The sequence below is a fragment of the Caenorhabditis remanei genome, chromosome II, assembly GCF_010183535.1.
Source record: "Caenorhabditis remanei strain PX506 chromosome II, whole genome shotgun sequence".
In the NCBI taxonomy this organism is placed as follows: Eukaryota; Metazoa; Nematoda; class Chromadorea; order Rhabditida; family Rhabditidae; genus Caenorhabditis; species Caenorhabditis remanei.
Window position 1 is genome coordinate 880,877 of NC_071329.1, and position 18,747 is coordinate 899,623.

The 18,747-nt window shown below is 41.7% G+C and overlaps 6 protein-coding genes across 6 annotated transcripts; 3 read left to right on the forward strand and 3 right to left on the reverse strand.

The window, feature by feature from the left end:
* Positions 1 to 19: 19 nt before the first annotated feature.
* GCK72_003802 (uncharacterized protein) lies at positions 20 to 1,860 on the reverse strand (the record flags this gene model as incomplete). The annotated part of the gene is made up of 4 exons (XM_053724254.1): positions 20 to 334; positions 609 to 1,493; positions 1,541 to 1,726; positions 1,771 to 1,860. The coding sequence occupies 4 exons, from the start codon at positions 1,858 to 1,860 to the stop codon at positions 20 to 22; spliced, it is 1,476 nt and encodes a 491-aa protein (XP_053588448.1).
* Positions 954 to 4,562, forward strand: GCK72_003803 (uncharacterized protein; the record flags this gene model as incomplete). Its single annotated transcript, XM_053724255.1, has 8 exons — positions 954 to 1,148; positions 2,222 to 2,365; positions 2,415 to 2,522; positions 2,672 to 2,821; positions 3,445 to 3,538; positions 3,645 to 3,937; positions 4,123 to 4,290; positions 4,416 to 4,562. The coding sequence occupies 8 exons, from the start codon at positions 954 to 956 to the stop codon at positions 4,560 to 4,562; spliced, it is 1,299 nt and encodes a 432-aa protein (XP_053588449.1).
* A 684-nt stretch (positions 4,563 to 5,246) lies between these two features.
* On the reverse strand, positions 5,247 to 7,087 carry GCK72_003804 (uncharacterized protein; the record flags this gene model as incomplete). The annotated part of the gene is made up of 4 exons (XM_053724256.1): positions 5,247 to 5,561; positions 5,836 to 6,720; positions 6,768 to 6,953; positions 6,998 to 7,087. 4 exons carry the CDS (start codon positions 7,085 to 7,087, stop codon positions 5,247 to 5,249), a joined length of 1,476 nt encoding a protein of 491 aa, XP_053588450.1.
* On the forward strand, positions 6,181 to 11,778 carry GCK72_003805 (uncharacterized protein; the record flags this gene model as incomplete). Its single annotated transcript, XM_003099161.2, has 6 exons — positions 6,181 to 6,375; positions 7,449 to 7,592; positions 7,642 to 7,749; positions 7,898 to 8,047; positions 8,741 to 9,775; positions 11,338 to 11,778. 6 exons carry the CDS (start codon positions 6,181 to 6,183, stop codon positions 11,776 to 11,778), a joined length of 2,073 nt encoding a protein of 690 aa, XP_003099209.2.
* Positions 9,084 to 14,387, reverse strand: GCK72_003806 (uncharacterized protein; the record flags this gene model as incomplete). The annotated part of the gene is made up of 5 exons (XM_053724257.1): positions 9,084 to 9,293; positions 9,549 to 9,785; positions 12,843 to 13,189; positions 13,489 to 13,585; positions 14,220 to 14,387. The coding sequence occupies 5 exons, from the start codon at positions 14,385 to 14,387 to the stop codon at positions 9,084 to 9,086; spliced, it is 1,059 nt and encodes a 352-aa protein (XP_053588451.1).
* On the forward strand, positions 12,383 to 17,152 carry GCK72_003807 (uncharacterized protein; the record flags this gene model as incomplete). The annotated part of the gene is made up of 5 exons (XM_003099098.2): positions 12,383 to 12,494; positions 12,856 to 13,148; positions 15,815 to 15,988; positions 16,142 to 16,298; positions 17,037 to 17,152. 5 exons carry the CDS (start codon positions 12,383 to 12,385, stop codon positions 17,150 to 17,152), a joined length of 852 nt encoding a protein of 283 aa, XP_003099146.1.
* Positions 17,153 to 18,747: the final 1,595 nt, after the last annotated feature.

The window sequence follows — 18,747 nt, forward strand, 5'->3', positions numbered from 1 at the left end:
ACACACAAGTGGGGGGAATTTAGGCTCTTGGGGTGACGGCGAGCTCCAAATTCTTGTGCACCATCTGCTCCTTCAAGATAAGATGGGACACTTTGTTGAGTGTGTCCGTCAACTTCTGCACGTTGCTCGCCCACACATCCAACTGCTCCACGTTCGCCTTTTTGAGACGCAGGTAGACGATTCGCGACGGGCGATGGAGTTTGGCACCCGTGATGTGTCCACTCACGATCAAATTGCACACGAACGATTCCATCTCGTCGACCGGGAAGTCGAGGAGTTCCGCCAGTCGTTCGAATGTGATTTGTGTGTAGTACTTTGCTATCATCCTCATATTCTGAAAATCGATAATTAAGAAACTTTCTAGCTAAAGGAATTAGCAGCCTACCCCTCTTACAACCGCGCTCCATAGCAAACGAGAGAGAGTATCGGAGAGAGACGCAGAATTTTTCTCGCGCCGACACAGATTTTCAGTTTTTGTAAATTATTCTGAAAAACAGATCAAAATCCTTGTCGGCGCGAGAAAAAACTCTGCATCTCTCGCCGATACTCTCTCGTTTCCGATACGGCGCAGTTGTAATAGGGGGTGGGCTGCTAATAAGTGAACTTACATGCTCTCCGACACGAAGATGCAAATCGGACCATCTCTTCTCTCCTTCAGTCGATTTATCGAAGATTCCCGTGTCCGGAGAGGCAGTCGTTCCACGTCTCAACAATTTCTCGTATTTCGCCACAATGGTTCCTTTGAATGAGATGAGTTCTTGGTTGATGAAGAGATCCAGGATGATTTTATAATCGGGCACCGTCTCCAACTCTCTCTGAATCGCGATTCGATTCAGAAGATCCCATTGCTCGTTGGTGTGTGGAGCCAGAAGACAGTAGACGACGGCGGAGCGAAGGTGTGAGGTGGCCTTCACCGAATCCTCCTTGATCTTCTTGGTCTCATAGATCTCACGATGGTGGCGACACACATCCAAATAGTTTCCGTCGTGAAGACCGATGCGAATCATCAATTCGTAATATTTCAGCTTCAAATCTTGAACATCTTCAGCGTCGGATTTGTTGAAAAACTTGATATTAATCTTCTTCGAGATGATTGTGGCACGGACGTAGTCATTGCGGACGAGAGAGTATCTCATCTGCTCCAAAAGGTACAACACCTTCTCCTTCATCTCCATCGATCCATATGTCTCGACTTGGAGCTCCAAAAGCATCGTCGCAGCCTCATCGAGCTTTCCCTCAGCTTCCAGCTTCTTCACGACCATCGATGTGAGTCGAGCGCGCTCGACTTCCACATAAATCTTTCCGGCTGTGACCGTTCTCAATGTTTCGATCAATTTCATCTTCAACTCCTCGGTCGGCATCTTCTCGATCATCGCGACAGCGTCACGAACCATTTTTGCGATTGCCATCTTGATGAGAAGACGTTTTTTGGAGAGCGTCATGATTGTTTCCATGAGAAGGTCCCACTTTTGGCCTTCGAAGCAGAGTTTTGCCTGGAAAAATTGAAAATTTATTTGAAAAATCGCGAAAAAAATCCTACCATGTATTGCACCACTCGGGTGTTGCTCTTCATATCCGCACCGAGCCGTGTGAGCTTCTCAATATTATTGAGGCTCTCCACAGCGGCCACCACGTCCTTCTGAGCGAGATCCCTCGCTTTGAGAAGCGCCTCGTCGACTTGCTTCGTGTAGTCTTGCTCCATCTTGAAGAGACGTCCATCTCCGCCCTAAAAAATCAATATTTCAGTTGAAAAATGAGCAAAAAACTTACATGAGCCGCCAAATGTGCCAAATTGTCGAGCTCAGTGGTGTCGCCGACGTCGACGGGGTCCACCTTGATCGGTTCGCGCTTATCGGCCATATCTGCAATGAAAAATCGATTAGAATTGAATTTTTTGATTAATTTTACAAAAAAATTCGAAAAATTCGGCGAAAAATGAGCAATTTCAGTTAAAAATAACGAAAAGGTGACAAAAACAACAAAAAATAAATTTGAATGACAATTCGCACAGCTGAAACGAGTGTTACCGTACCCCGCGGTCGTGGCGAGACCTTGGCGGGAAGCGGCCGTTTTTGAAAATGTTTTTTTCTCTTTTTTCGCGCATTTTGAGTGAAATTTGAATTTTCAATCGTTTTGAATGAAATTTTTTGCTTTTTTCGCTTAAAACTAATGAAAAATACTCAAAAATTCATTGAAAAACCCGAAATTACGCATATTTCAGATGTTCTATGCACAATTTGTGCTTGCCAAAAAAGGACCGCTCGCCAAAATTTGGTTGGCCGCTCATTGGGAGAAAAAACTCACAAAAGCACAAATCTACGAGACCGATGTACCACAAGCGATCGAAGAAGTGATTCGCCCGAAGGTTTTTATCGATTTTTCGAGAATTTTATTTAAAAAAATTGGATTTTCAGGTCAAAATGGCTCTCAGAACAGTTGGACACTTTCTACTTGGCATCGTGAGGATTTACTCAAAGAAGACTCGATATCTACTGGCTGATACTAATGAAGCTTATCTGAAAGTAGGTTTTAACGACGAAAATGGCCGGAAATTGGCTGAAAATCCGTGATTTTTAGACTATGCGCGAGAAATAACGCGTCTGAGGTGCGCCAGACACGAAATTTACAGATTTTGACACAAATTTGACTGAAAATCCTGAATTTTTTCCAGATGAAAGTGAATTTCCGCGATGGATTCTCGTTTGAAGCCGATCTTCCGTTGAATGCAGATATCGATGAAGATTTTGCGAATCTACACGATGATTTCAACATCACGGTGCCGGAATTCCATGATGCCGACTACAATGAGAAGCTCATATTGGTAGGTAGCGATTCAGAGCGATTGGATTCCGATTTATAGCAGGAGAATGAATAAAATGGTCTGAAAATGCTATAAATACTACAGTTTGTGCTGAAAATTTGCGATTTTTCTGCGAATTCTTCTGAAAAACGTCAAATTTTTGCGTTTTCAGGCTGAAAATCGCTGAAATTTGGCGATTTTTTACTGAAAATTCATGAGTTTAAAATTATAAATAACGCCTCTGAGGTGCGCCAGAGGAAAATTCATGATTTTCGCTTAAAAATGAGGATTTTTATCTAAAAACCGCGATTTTCAGCAGTAATACTGTAAAACTTATGTGTTTTGACCCCAAAACTCGAAGTTTTTTCCCTTGTCCGTTACGCTGAGAATTTAGTTGAAATGGCCAGATGTTTGCACTATATCTTTTCCGTGCCACCTGAGGCAAGTCGTGAGTGTAGGATATCAGTAAATTATCCAATGTTCTTCCGGTTTTTGGAAATTCAGTCTCTTTTTCCCGCCGCGTTCATAGTCCTGCTTCCGTCGACTCTCACACTTTCCGTTGCCCTCTCAACAATATATTTTCTTTTAATTTGCCTCAATTCTTCTGTAATAACTGTTTTCGTATCACGCTTTCTTTTTTTCAGAACATGGGTGTAACTGTTGAAAAAGCGCAATTGAAGCATGAAAGCAAACTTTCCATTGAAATATCTCTACTCAATGACGATATGGAAGATAGAAGTAAGCTTTTGGAAAAAAAACTACTAGGAAAACGAATGGAGAAAAATCCTCCGATTTCCTAGTTTAAAAAAACTCTAATTATCATTTATTTTCACATATTTTGCAGAATTGGTGTGGGATCTCATGCTTGTCGGCTCACGGACGTCCGGAGATTTTGAAGAAATTCTCGAATCGGCAGTCGTTGGACCAATTAAACAAGGGAGACACAGATTCATCTTTGATGGGAATCATCCCAAACTATCCGAGAGAACACTCAACGCCGACAGATGCACATTGAAACTTCTAGGTTTCTATGGGCAACAAAAGTTCGTGGAAATCATCTGCCCCATTCCAAACACATCCTATTCGGCAGAGTCGAGAAGCGAAGAATCTGGCGGAAAAGGAGGAAAATCCACTGATGTAAGAAACCCCCCCCCCCAATAAATATCAGAAATTAATATTTTGTGCTCGAATCGGGTCTGTTCAGTTCAAAAATCCTTATGATGTCTCAAAAAAAGGCTATAATTCTTATATTTATATAAGATAGAAATCTCTATTTTCCCCTAATTAAACTCCCTCATAATCCGCATTTTCTCGTATTTCAGCTGTCTCGTAAAGTGGAAACAGACGATTTGCGTGTAACCACTTTCCCGATTTGTTGGACTGTCGAGGATCCGATTCAGGAGCCACCAGCTTGTGAGGAGGATCGAGTTGTCGCCGAGGAGGATTCGCTTCCGTTGAACTATGAATATGAGGAAGAAGATGATGACGATGTAAGTGAGCTTCTGAAATTATGGGCGGAGTTTTGGGGTAGCTCTCGTATAACATGTGTTCTCAAAATTTAAACTGCATTTTTCCATAATTTTGCAAAAAACCCTTCAATCTTATTTGTTTCCAGCACGCGCTCTTGTTCAATCGACCAGTCGACGATGAATCAGCTCCACAATTCGAAGAAGTCGCTCGTCGACTTCAATTTGCTCGTGCAGCCTTGCGTCAGATCCCTCACTACCCAATAACACCACCGGAATCGGACGATGACGCATAGAATTTGTATTCTATCTCGATTTTTCTTTTTTTCTTTTTAAAATGACATGTTGAGTTGTATCTCATCCCCATTTGTTTGTTGTCACTCTCTCTTCCCCATCGTCACAGCCAGTTCTCAGGATTTCGTTTTAAATAAACGCCAAAATTCATTCTTCTGTATTGAAACAATGTTTTGAGCATATACGCACTACCACAACTACGAAAAAATGAAGAAAAATCATCTAAAACGAAGAAAAGTTGACAAAATTTGATTTTAATACACAAAATTCCTTGAAATCGATATTTTGATGGAGTATAACATCATTTACCGACTTTTCGTACAGAAATGACGTTTTTGTATTGAATTTGCATGTTTGTTGCAAACGCGCTCCACCGAAATCCTCTAGAAACAGCTTTCATCTCTGCGTCTCTCCATTTCCCCCGCTCTTCCCGTCGTTCTCATTGGAGCGCGATTGCACGAAAGTCTATTTTCTCTACCCTCCCACCCTCATCCGATCTGAAAACCCACAAAGATTCACTCCAGGCACTCGCCTTTATTCACTGAAAACTCATAAAAAAATTAAATTAATGATAATTATAAAACCAGAGAAACGGGGAAAAGGGCGCACAGTAAAAAGTAATGAGATGGGAAAGAGAGAAGAAAAATACACATGACGACCGGAATATACACACAAGTGGGGGGAATTTAGGCTCTTGGGGTGACGGCGAGCTCCAAATTCTTGTGCACCATCTGCTCCTTCAAGATAAGATGGGACACTTTGTTGAGTGTGTCCGTCAACTTCTGCACGTTGCTCGCCCACACATCCAACTGCTCCACGTTCGCCTTTTTGAGACGCAGGTAGACGATTCGCGACGGGCGATGGAGTTTGGCACCCGTGATGTGTCCACTCACGATCAAATTGCACACGAACGATTCCATCTCGTCGACCGGGAAGTCGAGGAGTTCCGCCAGTCGTTCGAATGTGATTTGTGTGTAGTACTTTGCTATCATCCTCATATTCTGAAAATCGATAATTAAGAAACTTTCTAGCTAAAGGAATTAGCAGCCTACCCCTCTTACAACCGCGCTCCATAGCAAACGAGAGAGAGTATCGGAGAGAGACGCAGAATTTTTCTCGCGCCGACACAGATTTTCAGTTTTTGTAAATTATTCTGAAAAACAGATCAAAATCCTTGTCGGCGCGAGAAAAAACTCTGCATCTCTCGCCGATACTCTCTCGTTTCCGATACGGCGCAGTTGTAATAGGGGGTGGGCTGCTAATAAGTGAACTTACATGCTCTCCGACACGAAGATGCAAATCGGACCATCTCTTCTCTCCTTCAGTCGATTTATCGAAGATTCCCGTGTCCGGAGAGGCAGTCGTTCCACGTCTCAACAATTTCTCGTATTTCGCCACAATGGTTCCTTTGAATGAGATGAGTTCTTGGTTGATGAAGAGATCCAGGATGATTTTATAATCGGGCACCGTCTCCAACTCTCTCTGAATCGCGATTCGATTCAGAAGATCCCATTGCTCGTTGGTGTGTGGAGCCAGAAGACAGTAGACGACGGCGGAGCGAAGGTGTGAGGTGGCCTTCACCGAATCCTCCTTGATCTTCTTGGTCTCATAGATCTCACGATGGTGGCGACACACATCCAAATAGTTTCCGTCGTGAAGACCGATGCGAATCATCAATTCGTAATATTTCAGCTTCAAATCTTGAACATCTTCAGCGTCGGATTTGTTGAAAAACTTGATATTAATCTTCTTCGAGATGATTGTGGCACGGACGTAGTCATTGCGGACGAGAGAGTATCTCATCTGCTCCAAAAGGTACAACACCTTCTCCTTCATCTCCATCGATCCATATGTCTCGACTTGGAGCTCCAAAAGCATCGTCGCAGCCTCATCGAGCTTTCCCTCAGCTTCCAGCTTCTTCACGACCATCGATGTGAGTCGAGCGCGCTCGACTTCCACATAAATCTTTCCGGCTGTGACCGTTCTCAATGTTTCGATCAATTTCATCTTCAACTCCTCGGTCGGCATCTTCTCGATCATCGCGACAGCGTCACGAACCATTTTTGCGATTGCCATCTTGATGAGAAGACGTTTTTTGGAGAGCGTCATGATTGTTTCCATGAGAAGGTCCCACTTTTGGCCTTCGAAGCAGAGTTTTGCCTGGAAAAATTGAAAATTTATTTGAAAAATCGCGAAAAAAATCCTACCATGTATTGCACCACTCGGGTGTTGCTCTTCATATCCGCACCGAGCCGTGTGAGCTTCTCAATATTATTGAGGCTCTCCACAGCGGCCACCACGTCCTTCTGAGCGAGATCCCTCGCTTTGAGAAGCGCCTCGTCGACTTGCTTCGTGTAGTCTTGCTCCATCTTGAAGAGACGTCCATCTCCGCCCTAAAAAATCAATATTTCAGTTGAAAAATGAGCAAAAAACTTACATGAGCCGCCAAATGTGCCAAATTGTCGAGCTCAGTGGTGTCGCCGACGTCGACGGGGTCCACCTTGATCGGTTCGCGCTTATCGGCCATATCTGCAATGAAAAATCGATTAGAATTGAATTTTTTGATTAATTTTACAAAAAAATTCGAAAAATTCGGCGAAAAATGAGCAATTTCAGTTAAAAATAACGAAAAGGTGACAAAAACAACAAAAAATAAATTTGAATGACAATTCGCACAGCTGAAACGAGTGTTACCGTACCCCGCGGTCGTGGCGAGACCTTGGCGGGAAGCGGCCGTTTTTGAAAATGTTTTTTTCTCTTTTTTCGCGCATTTTGAGTGAAATTTGAATTTTCAATCGTTTTGAATGAAATTTTTTGCTTTTTTCGCTTAAAACTAATGAAAAATACTCAAAAATTCATTGAAAAACCCGAAATTACGCATATTTCAGATGTTCTATGCACAATTTGTGCTTGCCAAAAAAGGACCGCTCGCCAAAATTTGGTTGGCCGCTCATTGGGAGAAAAAACTCACAAAAGCACAAATCTACGAGACCGATGTACCACAAGCGATCGAAGAAGTGATTCGCCCGAAGGTTTTAATCGATTTTTCGAGAATTTTATTTAAAAAAATTGGATTTTCAGGTCAAAATGGCTCTCCGTACAGTTGGGCACCTTCTACTTGGCATCGTGAGGATTTACTCAAAGAAGACTCGATATCTACTAGCTGACACTAATGAAGCTTACCTGAAAGTAAGTTTTAACGAAGAAAATCCTGAAATTTTGGCTGAAAATCCATGATTTTTAGACTATGCGCGAGAAATAACGCGTCTGAGGTGCGCCAGACACGAAATTTACAGATTTTGGCACGAATTTGACTGAAAATCCTACATTTTTTCAGATGAAAGTGAACTTCCGCGATGGATTCTCGTTTGAAGCCGATCTTCCGTTGAATGCCGATATCGATGAAGATTTCGGGAATCTACACGACGATTTCAACATCACTGTGCCGGAATTCCATGATGCCGACTACAATGAGAAGCTCATTTTGGTAGGTAGCGATTCAGAGCGATTGGATTCCGATTTATAGCAGGAGAATGAGTAAAATGGTCTGAAAATGCTATAAATACGACAGTTTGTGCTGAAAATTTGCGATTTTTCTGCGAATTCTTCTCAAAAAGTCAAATTTTCGCTTTTTCAGGCTGAAAATCGCTGAAATTTGACGATTTTTTACTGAAAATTCATGATTTTTTAACGCGTCTGAGGTGCGCCAGATACGATACGATATTCACAGTTTTTGGCACGAATTTGGCTGAAAATTCATGATTTTCGCTTATAAAATGAGGATTTTTATCTAAAAACCGCGAGTTTCAGCAGTAATACTGTAAAAGTAGTGAGTTTTGTCCCAAAAACGCGAAGTTTTCGAGCCAAAATTTCACTTTTCATTTGAAAACAACATTTTTGAGCTATTTTCAGAGTCTAAACTCGATTTTCAGCGATTTTTGCCCTGGTTTTTGGATTTATTTTGCGTCCCGCTTGGAATTGACACCTGAAAACTAGTTTTTCGGCTGAAAAAATACAGCAAAATGTCACTTTTCGACCTATCCAAGCTGAAAATCACGATTTTTCATTCAAAAGTCACCATTTTTCCATGTTTTTGACCTAAAAAGGCTGAAAACATGCGAATTTTTGCGAATTTTCTCTCAAAAACTCCCCGAAAAACTTCAAATTTTTGCATTTCCAGGCAAACGTGAGTCGACTCGAGGACATCACACTTCGAGACGATGTAAACTACAATGCAATGTTCCAAATCAACGTTGACGATGACGGATTCGGTGATGAGGAGGATTACGCAGAGCTGGAGAAGATGTACGGTGTCGGACAGCCATCAAGTGTCAGGGAGACGCCTCAACGAGAGATGATCGAAGCTGTCAGAGAGCAGGCATCTGGATTAGATTTGTCTGAAAATAGAAAGAATAATACGAGTTTGTTCGATGCGCCGCCGATTGCAATGGATTTTGATGTGGATTTTGGAGGGGAGAAGCAAGAAAATCAGCAGTTTGAGGTTCAGAGAGATGGTGAGATGTTCAATTCGATGGTGCACGACATACAGTACGACCAGGCTGCTCCAGATGACAATTTCGGTTTTGAGCCAGAAGCTGTGGAGTCAGAAGACGTCGCCGTCCCTCCAAGACCGCACAGTCCGGAATCCTTTGCTCTCGAGCCATTAGATATTGAAAATATGGAAGGAGGACGGAAAAAGAGGCAAAGAAAGCCGAGAAAGCTGCTAGTGGACGCTGAAACTATGATAACTAACGATGCGTTTACTGGTCAGCAGAGAGATTTCACGGATACTGTAAGAGCATCGAGTGATTTGGCTCCGTACTCAAGGAAAATGCTCAATTTCTGTGTCAGCGGGGACTTGCCACATCTCATGAGCCGTCCTGGAATCGGAATTCAGAATATGGAACTGCTCAACGAATATCGGAAATGTCTGGTTACGCGGCCATTCGATCCGAATTTCACGATCCATGAGCTCAGCGACACGACACCTTCGTCAATGGATAGAGAGGAGGCACCGTGGGAACAGTTGGGATTGAATGAAGATATTCCGGGAGCCGCTGGAGTACTTCCGGAAGCTGATGATCACTTCTTTGATGACGTTGATTATGAGATGGAGAACTTCCCGATGATGGCTGAAAGGAATCGAACGATTGATCACGGAGAGGAGGATAGGATGGATGTGGAGGAGATGGCGCCCGTTGGATACGCAGATGAGGTAAAAATGGCTGAAAATCCGGAAATTTTGGCTGAAAGTTGGCGATTTTTCACTGAAAATCAGGGAATTTTGGCTGAAAATCGCTGAAAATCGCCGAGAATGAGTTAAAATTGTTGAAAATCGCTGAAAATCGCCAAGAATAGCTGAAAATTTGACTATACGCGATAAATAACGCGCTTGAGGTGCGCCAGATATGAAATTTACATATTTTGACACAAATTTGGCTGAAAATTCATGGTTTTGGCTGAAAATCGCCGAGAATGAGTTAAAATTGTTGAAAATCGCTGAAAATCGCCAAGAATAGCTGAAAATTTGACTATACACGGTCTCCCAGACTCCGAGGAAGAACTGCAAGGAAATTTTTGATCTACCCTCATGAAACGAAAAATTTGAGAAATTAGCAGGTCTACAAATTTATTTCTTTGATTTTTGGCTGAAATCTCAAAGTCAGGAAAGAGAAAATTTAAGTTTTAGAATTATTCAGAAAGCATTATTTACCCATTCAATCCAAAAAGTCCTGGTTTTAGATATTATTTCAGTTCGAAATGGCAATTTTCAATTTTATTTCGGAAAAATTTACGGGATTTGTTCATTTTTCAATACTATCCAACGAATGATAGCTCAAAACGTGCTCCGGAGATTTTTACACATTTCTGTAGGACGGTTTTTCAATTTGCTCATTAGTTTTTGAGAAATCGATCAAATTCTGAATTTCTTTCAATTTTTTGTTATTTTCTCGAAAACTAATGAGCAAATTGAAAAACCGTCCTACAGAAATGTGCAAAAATCTCCGGAGCACGATTTGAGCTATCATTCGTTGGATAGTATTGAAAAATAAACAAATCCCGTAAATTTTTCCGAAATCAAAATGAAAAATTGCCTTTTCGACTTGAAAAAGTATCTGAAACGAGGATTTTTTGGATTGAATGGGTGGATAATGTTCTCAGAATAATTCTAAAACTGAAATTTTCTTACTTCTGACCTTGAGCTTTACGCTAAAAATTAAAGTAATAACGTTTTAGACCTGCTAATTTCTCAAATTTTTCGTTTCATGAGGGTAGATCAAAAATTTCCTTGCAGTTCTTACTCGGAGTCTGGGAGACTGTGCTATACGCGATAAATAACGCGCCTGAGGTGCGCCAGATACGAAATTCACAGATTTCAACACGAATTTGGCTGAAAATTCATATGTTTTGCTTGAAAATGAAGATTTTGATCCAAAAACCGCGATTTTCAGCACTAAAACTGTAAAAATAGTGATTTTTGACCCAAAAATTCGATGTTTTCGAGTCGAAAATTGAGATTTTCCAAGATTTTCAGGGCAATTTAGGAATTTTCCGGTTGAATACAACATTTTGGAGCCGTTTTCAGTGTCTGAACTCGATTTTCAGCTATTTTTTCGGATTTATTGCCATTGTTTCGACCTAAAAAGCCGAAAATCTTTACTTTTCAATCAAAACGTCCCATTTTTCCAAGTTATCGACTTAATCAAGCTGAAAATCATGATTTTTCAGTCAAAATCCCCTATTTTTCCGAGTTTTCTAACGATTTTCCAGTTCCAGAACAAGGAGAACAATCCAGAAGAGGAGGGATCGGATCCGTTTGGTGGCTCTTCAATGTCATACACGAATAAGAGAGGTTGTCTGGAATCGTATGGATTCGGAGCCCAAAAACCGTGTGAGGAGGATGAAGGAAAATGGACGAAACGAGCGAATCATATTCTCAAGAAAGTGTCATCTGAAATTGAAGCATCTGGAAGTGCCGTGTTCTCCACGATCACTGAAAGTGCAAAGACGAGAAAACAGGCCGCTGAACAGTTCTATTCGTTGCTCTCACTCGCAAAATCCCAAGCGATTACTGTAGAGCAGGCGGAGCCATATGGAGAAATTGTGATTAGAGCTGGAAATCAATTCCACGTGGCGCTGACGTCGTCTGGATCTTCTGGAGCGATTGGAGAAGAAACGATGCCAAGAACACCGATGAGGCCGATGGAAATCGTCTAGAAATCGATTATTCTGCATTTCCCTCTATTATTTTGACACTTATTATCCCTTTTCTTTGTAAAATCTGCTGAAAATAGGGGAAAATTCGGAAATTTTGTCTTAAAATCTTGTAATTTTGGCTGAAAATCACTGAAAATAGGCTATTTTTCACTGAAATCCATGATAATATGACTGTAAATAACGCGTCTGGGGTGCGCCAGATGCGAAATTTTCTGATTTTGACACGAATTTAGCTGAAAATTCATGATTTTTGCACTAAAACTGTGAAAGTAGTGATTTTTGACATGAAAGTAGCAAAAATTCGGTGTTTTCGAGCCTAAATTGCACTTTTCAATGAGATTTTTGTTCATTTTCCCTAATTTTCCCCTATTTCCCCTATTTTGATATGTTTTACCCCGTTTACATTGTAAAATTTCATTTATACGGTTAACTGTTCATAATTCTCGATAACTCACTTTTGCATAAAAAAATGCAATTTCTATCGATTTTTACTATTTTTCTTCTTGAAACCACTGTTTTTTGGCAGTTTTTATACCTTTTTCTCTGTATTTTTCCAGAATTTCTTACTAATTTCCAATTTCAGCTTGCTCACCGACTAATCAACATGGCGTCTCGCGTGAACATCGTCCGGGTCGATATGCTCGACAATCCGGCGATGTTCAAGGATAAGTTCAAGCTGGAGATCACTTTTGAGGTCTTCGAGCATCTCCCACACGGTAAGATATCGAAAAAATGGAGGAAAACGAGTGGAAATCGGAGGAATTTCGCTCAAAAACTGGCAATTTCGAGAAAAATCACGCAAATCGACAACGAAATACCTGTGAAACTGCGATTTTCAGCGATATTTCCAGTTAGAAATCTGAATTTTATCCTGAAAATCTCATTTCTAACTTTTTCAAGCCAAAAATTTGTTGGTTTCACAATTTTCTGCCAATTCTAGTCAATTTCGAACCAAAAATCTCACTTTCCCGCCCGAAAACTTCGTATTTCGGTGTTTTTCCGGTCGAAAAACCTCCAATTTCCTCGTTTTTCACTTCAAAAATCTCAAAATTTCACTCATTTACACCCATATTGCAGACCTGGAATGGGAGCTCGTATACGTCGGCTCCGGGACCTCTCGAGACTATGATCAGGTGCTCGACTCGGCACTCGTCGGACCGATTCCGGAGGGACGACACAAGTTCGTCTTCGATGCGGATCACCCGGACATATCGAAGATTCCAGTCGACGATATCGTCGGTGTGAGTGTCCTTCTGCTCCGTTGTAAATACAACGAGCAGGAGTTCATCAATATGGGATGGTTCGTGGCGAACGAGTACACTGATGAGGAGTTGAAGGAGAATCCACCGGCTCAGCCGATTGTGGAGAAGGTAAATTTGATGAAATTGACACAAAAACCCAACAGAATCCTCTTAAAATACCACGGAAAGCCTCCGGAAAAGAGCCTAAATGGGGTGTTTTAGAGCTGAAACATCTCTAAAACCTGCTTGAAACCGTCAGATCTTGGAGCTCGAATCCACTGTCCGAGGGATTCTGAAGGCCCTCGAAGATTCTGACAGCAGAATTGGGGGGTTTTTGAGTTTCTGAAGTCTCGAAACTTTGATTTTCTGATAGAATGCGACCAGGAGGAGATTAGAGAGAAATTCGAAGGTTTCGGAACTTCTAAATCTTCTCCACGTCAATTTCCCGAGGAAAGATGACCAGGAGAACGATTGGACGGAATTATAGGGTTCTCTGGAACATCTGGACGATATTCTGAAGTTTTCTGGTTAATCCAACGCTTCTGAATCCTGTAGGCGCCGATTATCTGAAAATCACAACGCTGAGAGCATCTGGACGAATTTCTGAAGTTTTTCTTGGTATTTTGGAATCTTTGAATCCATTTGACGCCGATTCTCAGAAGGAGAACCCGGAAAACAACTGGATATTCTGAAAAATGACGGTTTGGACAGCGTTTGACGCCAGAAGTTGGAGCTCGGAGCCACTTCGGTTTTCTGAAGCCAAAAATGGTTCGATTCGTTGAAAAATCCAGTTTTCAGCACAAATTTGCATGTCGAATGACTTTAGAATGATGTAGAATAAGTGATTGGGGCTTTTAGAGCTAAAAATCACTTAAAACATCTCATTCTGAAGCATGAAGTCGTCCAGAAGCCTATTGAAGTTGAAACCAGCGAAAAAATTGAGAAAATATGTTGAAAACTGATTGAAATTCCGATTTTCGAACGGAAAAAGCTCAAGAAAAAGCTTTTTCAGCCTGGAAGTGACGATATCGAACTGATTTTCGAGTCAGTTAGGCTTTTTCTTAGTTTCTAGTTGAAAAATCTAGTTTTCAGCTTATATTTGCATGTAGAATGGCTCAAAACTAGAGAAAAATATCATTTATTGATTGAAAATTCGCATTTTTCACAACAAAAAGTTCACCAAACAAATCAATCTCTCACAATAGTCCATCCCTCCTTCTCCTCGTCGCCGATTCCGATGAACGCTTCGATTTTGGTGCCGACGTAGACGATGGCTCCGGCGAGCATGAAACTCGAGTAGATGATCCCTCCGATTGCCTTGTCGATGATTGTGGAGAGTCCGAAGAATCCGAAGGCGGTGGAAGCCATTACGCAGTGTTCACGGGGTTGTTTTATCACTGAAAATTCAAGAAAATCAATGATTTCTAGAGGAAATTGGGGAGAAATTGATGAGAAATGCGCGAAAATCTATATACACGCTCAGAAGACGTCGTTCTATTTGAATGCTCTCATTTTCGCGCACTCTGTGGAGCAGATGGTGTGTCGCTGGAGCGCGATTGCTGTAGGGGTACGGTAGATAGGTGACGTCACGTTGTTTGGTGTGGAGAGAGAAGAGGGATTGTTTGCTGAGATGACCATGGAGATAAAGAATATTTTGGAGCGTTATAAGGAGTTCTGAAGGCCCTCGAAGATTCTGACAGCAGAATTGGGCGGTTCTTTGCTTCTGAAGTCTCGAAACTTTGATTTTCCGATAAAATCTAACCAAGAGGATATCTGAGAGAAATTCGAAAGTTACGACGCTTCTGAATCCTCTCCACCTCGATAAAGAATCTTTCGGAGCGTTATGAAGTCGAGATTCTGAAGAAAACGGGATTCTGACAGCTGAATTGTGCGGTTTTTGAGCTTCTGAATCCTCTCCACGTCGATTTCCCGAGAAAAGAGGACCAGGAGAACGAATTGTAGGGCTTTCTGAAGTTTTAGAAGATTCTGAAGTCTCGAATCATCTTTTCTTTGAAGAATGACAGTTGGAAGAGAGTTCTACGATGGATTTTTAGAATTCGGGAGCTTCTGAATCTGTTTCGCGTCGAGTTTTATATCAAACAGAGTTGGAAAAACATCTGGACAGTGTTTTGGAATTTTCTGGTTAATCGGACGCTTCTGAATCCTCTAGGCGCCGATTTTCTGAAAATCACAACGCTGAGAGCATCCGGAAGAATTTCTGAAGTTTTTTCTCGGAATTTTGGAATCTTTGAATTCATTTCTCGCCGATTCTCTGAAGGAGAACCCGGAAAACATCTGGACGGCTTGTCAGGGTTTTCTGGATATTCTGAACACCGTGTGACTCCAGAATTCTGATCTTCTGGAGCTCCAGAAGTCAGTGTTAGCAAAGGAAGACAACTGAAAGAACATCTGGCTTCCGATGATTCTGAATCCTTCGTCACGTCGGAATTCTGCTTCTGAATCCACAGAAGATCATATTTTTCAGCTGGACCCATCAAACTGTTCGACTTGAAGAATTTTCATTGAAAAATAGATAAATCGAGCATTTTGAACAAAATGTAGACCATTTAGAGCCAAAATTGGAGCATTTTGAGCCAGAATAGGTGCATTTGAAGTGATTGGTGTGATAGGAGTAGCTTACTCATCAAACTGCCCGATTTGAAGGGTTTTCACTGAAAAACCTATAAATCGTAGTGTCGTTTTTGCTGATTCCCGAAATTCAAGCAAAAATGCTCAAAAAAATTGGTTTCCCCCCCATTTTTCCCTAATTAAATCCGCATTTTCTCGAATTTCAGCTGTCACGTAAAGTCGAGACAGACGATTTGCGTGTCACCACGTTCCCGATTCGCTGGACTGACGAGGATCCTATTCCGGAGCCACCAGCATGTGAAGAGGATCAAGTTTTCGCCGAGGAGGACTTGCTGCCGTTGAACGACGAAGAAGGACAGGAAGAGGAGGAAGACGATGAGGTAAGCAACATTTTCAGCGTTTTTCGGTCGAAATTCATGGAAAAATGGGGGTTTTTGACTGAAAAATCGTGATTTTCAGCTTTTTTAACTCGAAATTCATAGAAAATTGGAAATTTTTGACTGAAAAACCTTCAAAATTCTCTAAATTTCCAGGAAGACGACGAGATGGAGCCGACTGGTGGTGAGGAGATCGATCTCAACGAGAGCTTCAATGAGCGCATTGCTAACGCTCTGGACAGTGGAGATCAGCAGATGGAAGAGGCGACTGCTTCGACTCACGGAATCGATGGCAACGATGTCGAAATGGGAGGTGAGTAGGTGGCCTAGGTTTCCCCATTTTCAGCAGAAACTCGGCCACTATGGCCTAGAATTCGCCAAAACTCGGTCATGATCTCCTCCCGGATTTCGGCCTAGCTTAACCACGGCCACCATTCCCCTATGGCCTAGTTTTCTCTTCAAGACTAGTCCATCACTGTCCTAGGTGGTTTACAGATGATGATGGCCTTGGATTCTAGTGGCCTAACTTTCCGATTTTCCCCGAAAACTCAGCGAAATGGTGGCCTAGATTTCTCCAAAACTCGGCCATGGCGTCCTACCCAATGGCGGCCTAGATTTCCCACTATGGCCTAGGATTCTCATTTTCTGCGAATAAATGTTCTTGGTGGCCTAACTTTCCGATTTCCCCCAAAAACTCAACGAAATGGTGGCCTAGATTTCCCCATCTCCAACAGAAACTCGGCCATCGAAACCCCCTAGGTGGTGGCCTAGTCGCCCGAACCGCGCTGGACTAGGTTTCCCCATCTCCTGCAAAAACTCGATCACCAAAACTTTCTCATGAACACATTATAATGATGGCCTAGATTTCCCACTATGGCCTAAGATTCTCATTTTCTGCGAATAAATGTTCTTGGTGGCCTAACTATCCGATTTTCCCCAAAAACTCAGCGAAATGGTGGCCTAGATTCCTTCCAGTCCATCTCGCATAAATCCCAAAGAATGGCCTAGCTTTTCCTAGTCCCTCTCCAAACAACACATTCCTCTATTATAGAATCCGATGGAGTTCAGATCAACAATGAGCATCATGACAACGACAGCGTCAAGACTTCAGAATCGATGATCGCCGAGCCACTGAGCGACAAGACCAACAACGAGATGGCTCATTAATTGACTCCTTTTTCCCCAATCGTTTTCACTTGTTTTTTCTGAAATTTCCCTAAAATCTCCCTGAATCTCTCATTAGCCTCTGCGACTCCGCCCCCTATTCTTCATCTCTTTTTTTTACAAAAATCTAAGCTCCGCCCCTCACTTCACTCATTCATATTTTTTGAAAATGTTTCTGTTTGCTCTCCTGCAAGCTCCACCCCCTTTTGTCCCTCACTCAAAGTGCCAAAATGTGGCTGATATTTATTTTTACTATTTCATCGCTATTCCCTCCTATAAATTGTACCATTTAATCCCGCCCACTCTATTTTCAGAACAATCCGATGTGATTTTCACTGGAATGACCGAATTTCTTCCAATTTTCAGTGAGAATATTGTCAACTTCGAAATGGAGCGCGCTTTCTCTCTTTTCTAAATCTTCGAAAAAATCATCGAGTTGTCAACTGTAGAGCTCAATCGATTATTTGTCTTCGCTCTGGAAGTTTTGATGGAGGCCTAGGAGTTTTCTAGGCCATATTGTTCGATAGAGCAGGTTTGAAGCTTCATTTTCACAGTTGACAACTTTTGTACCGCCTGGAGACTTTGACCTACCGTATCTCTCAAGGGGCCGGCCGTACAAAAAAGTTGTCAACATAAAAAATACAGCTAAAGACATGATCTACACAATGATATAAGTATTGAACCATTTTCAGCAACATGACTACTTTATGAAATTTACCTGTTTTCAGCAAATGTCTGAAAATTGAACAACTTTGATGTCATGTAATTATGTGAGTTCTTGACCAACATTGCCCATTTTAGATTTATTGTGTAGTGCAAGTCTAGAGCTTTATTTTTTATGTTGACAACTTTTTGGTACGGGCGGTCCCTAGGGAGATACTGCAGCGAGAAGTAACGACTGCGTTGAGATACTTGAGACGGTCCGCCACTTACTACCGCTACCGTATCTTTCTAGGGACCGCCCGTACAAAGAAATTGTCAACTATGAAAATAGAGCTCTATACATGTTCTATACAATGATATAAGTTTTGAGACAATTTGGTCATAACCAGCGTTGTGGCCGCCTTCCCTAATAAGGGAATTTTCAGTGAATATGAAAAAAACGTCAGCTTTGATGACATGTCGTTGGGTTCGTTCTTGTCCAATAATGTTAAATTTGTATTGATTGTGTAGATCATGTCTAGAGCTTTATTTTCACAGTTGACAATTTTTTGATACGGGCGGTCCCTAGGGAGATACTGTAACGAGAAGTAACGAATGCGTTGAGATACTTCAGACCGTCCGCCACTTCTCGCTACCGTATCTCCCTAGGGACCGTCCGTATCAAAAAGTTGTCAACTAGGGAAATGAAGTTCTATCTATGCTCTATGCAATCAATCTAAAATTGACAATTTTGGCCAAGAACTCACTTAATTACATGACATCAAAGTTGACGTTTTCTTGAAATAAGTTATTCAGGGTTTTGTGAGTTCCAACAGGGAAAACTTTGAAGTCACGTAAATTGTCCAAAAGACGAATATAATCGGATTGAGTTGAACCACAGCATTTCTCAAACGTCAGGGAATATTTTCAGCCGTTTTTGGACAAAAACATTTTCG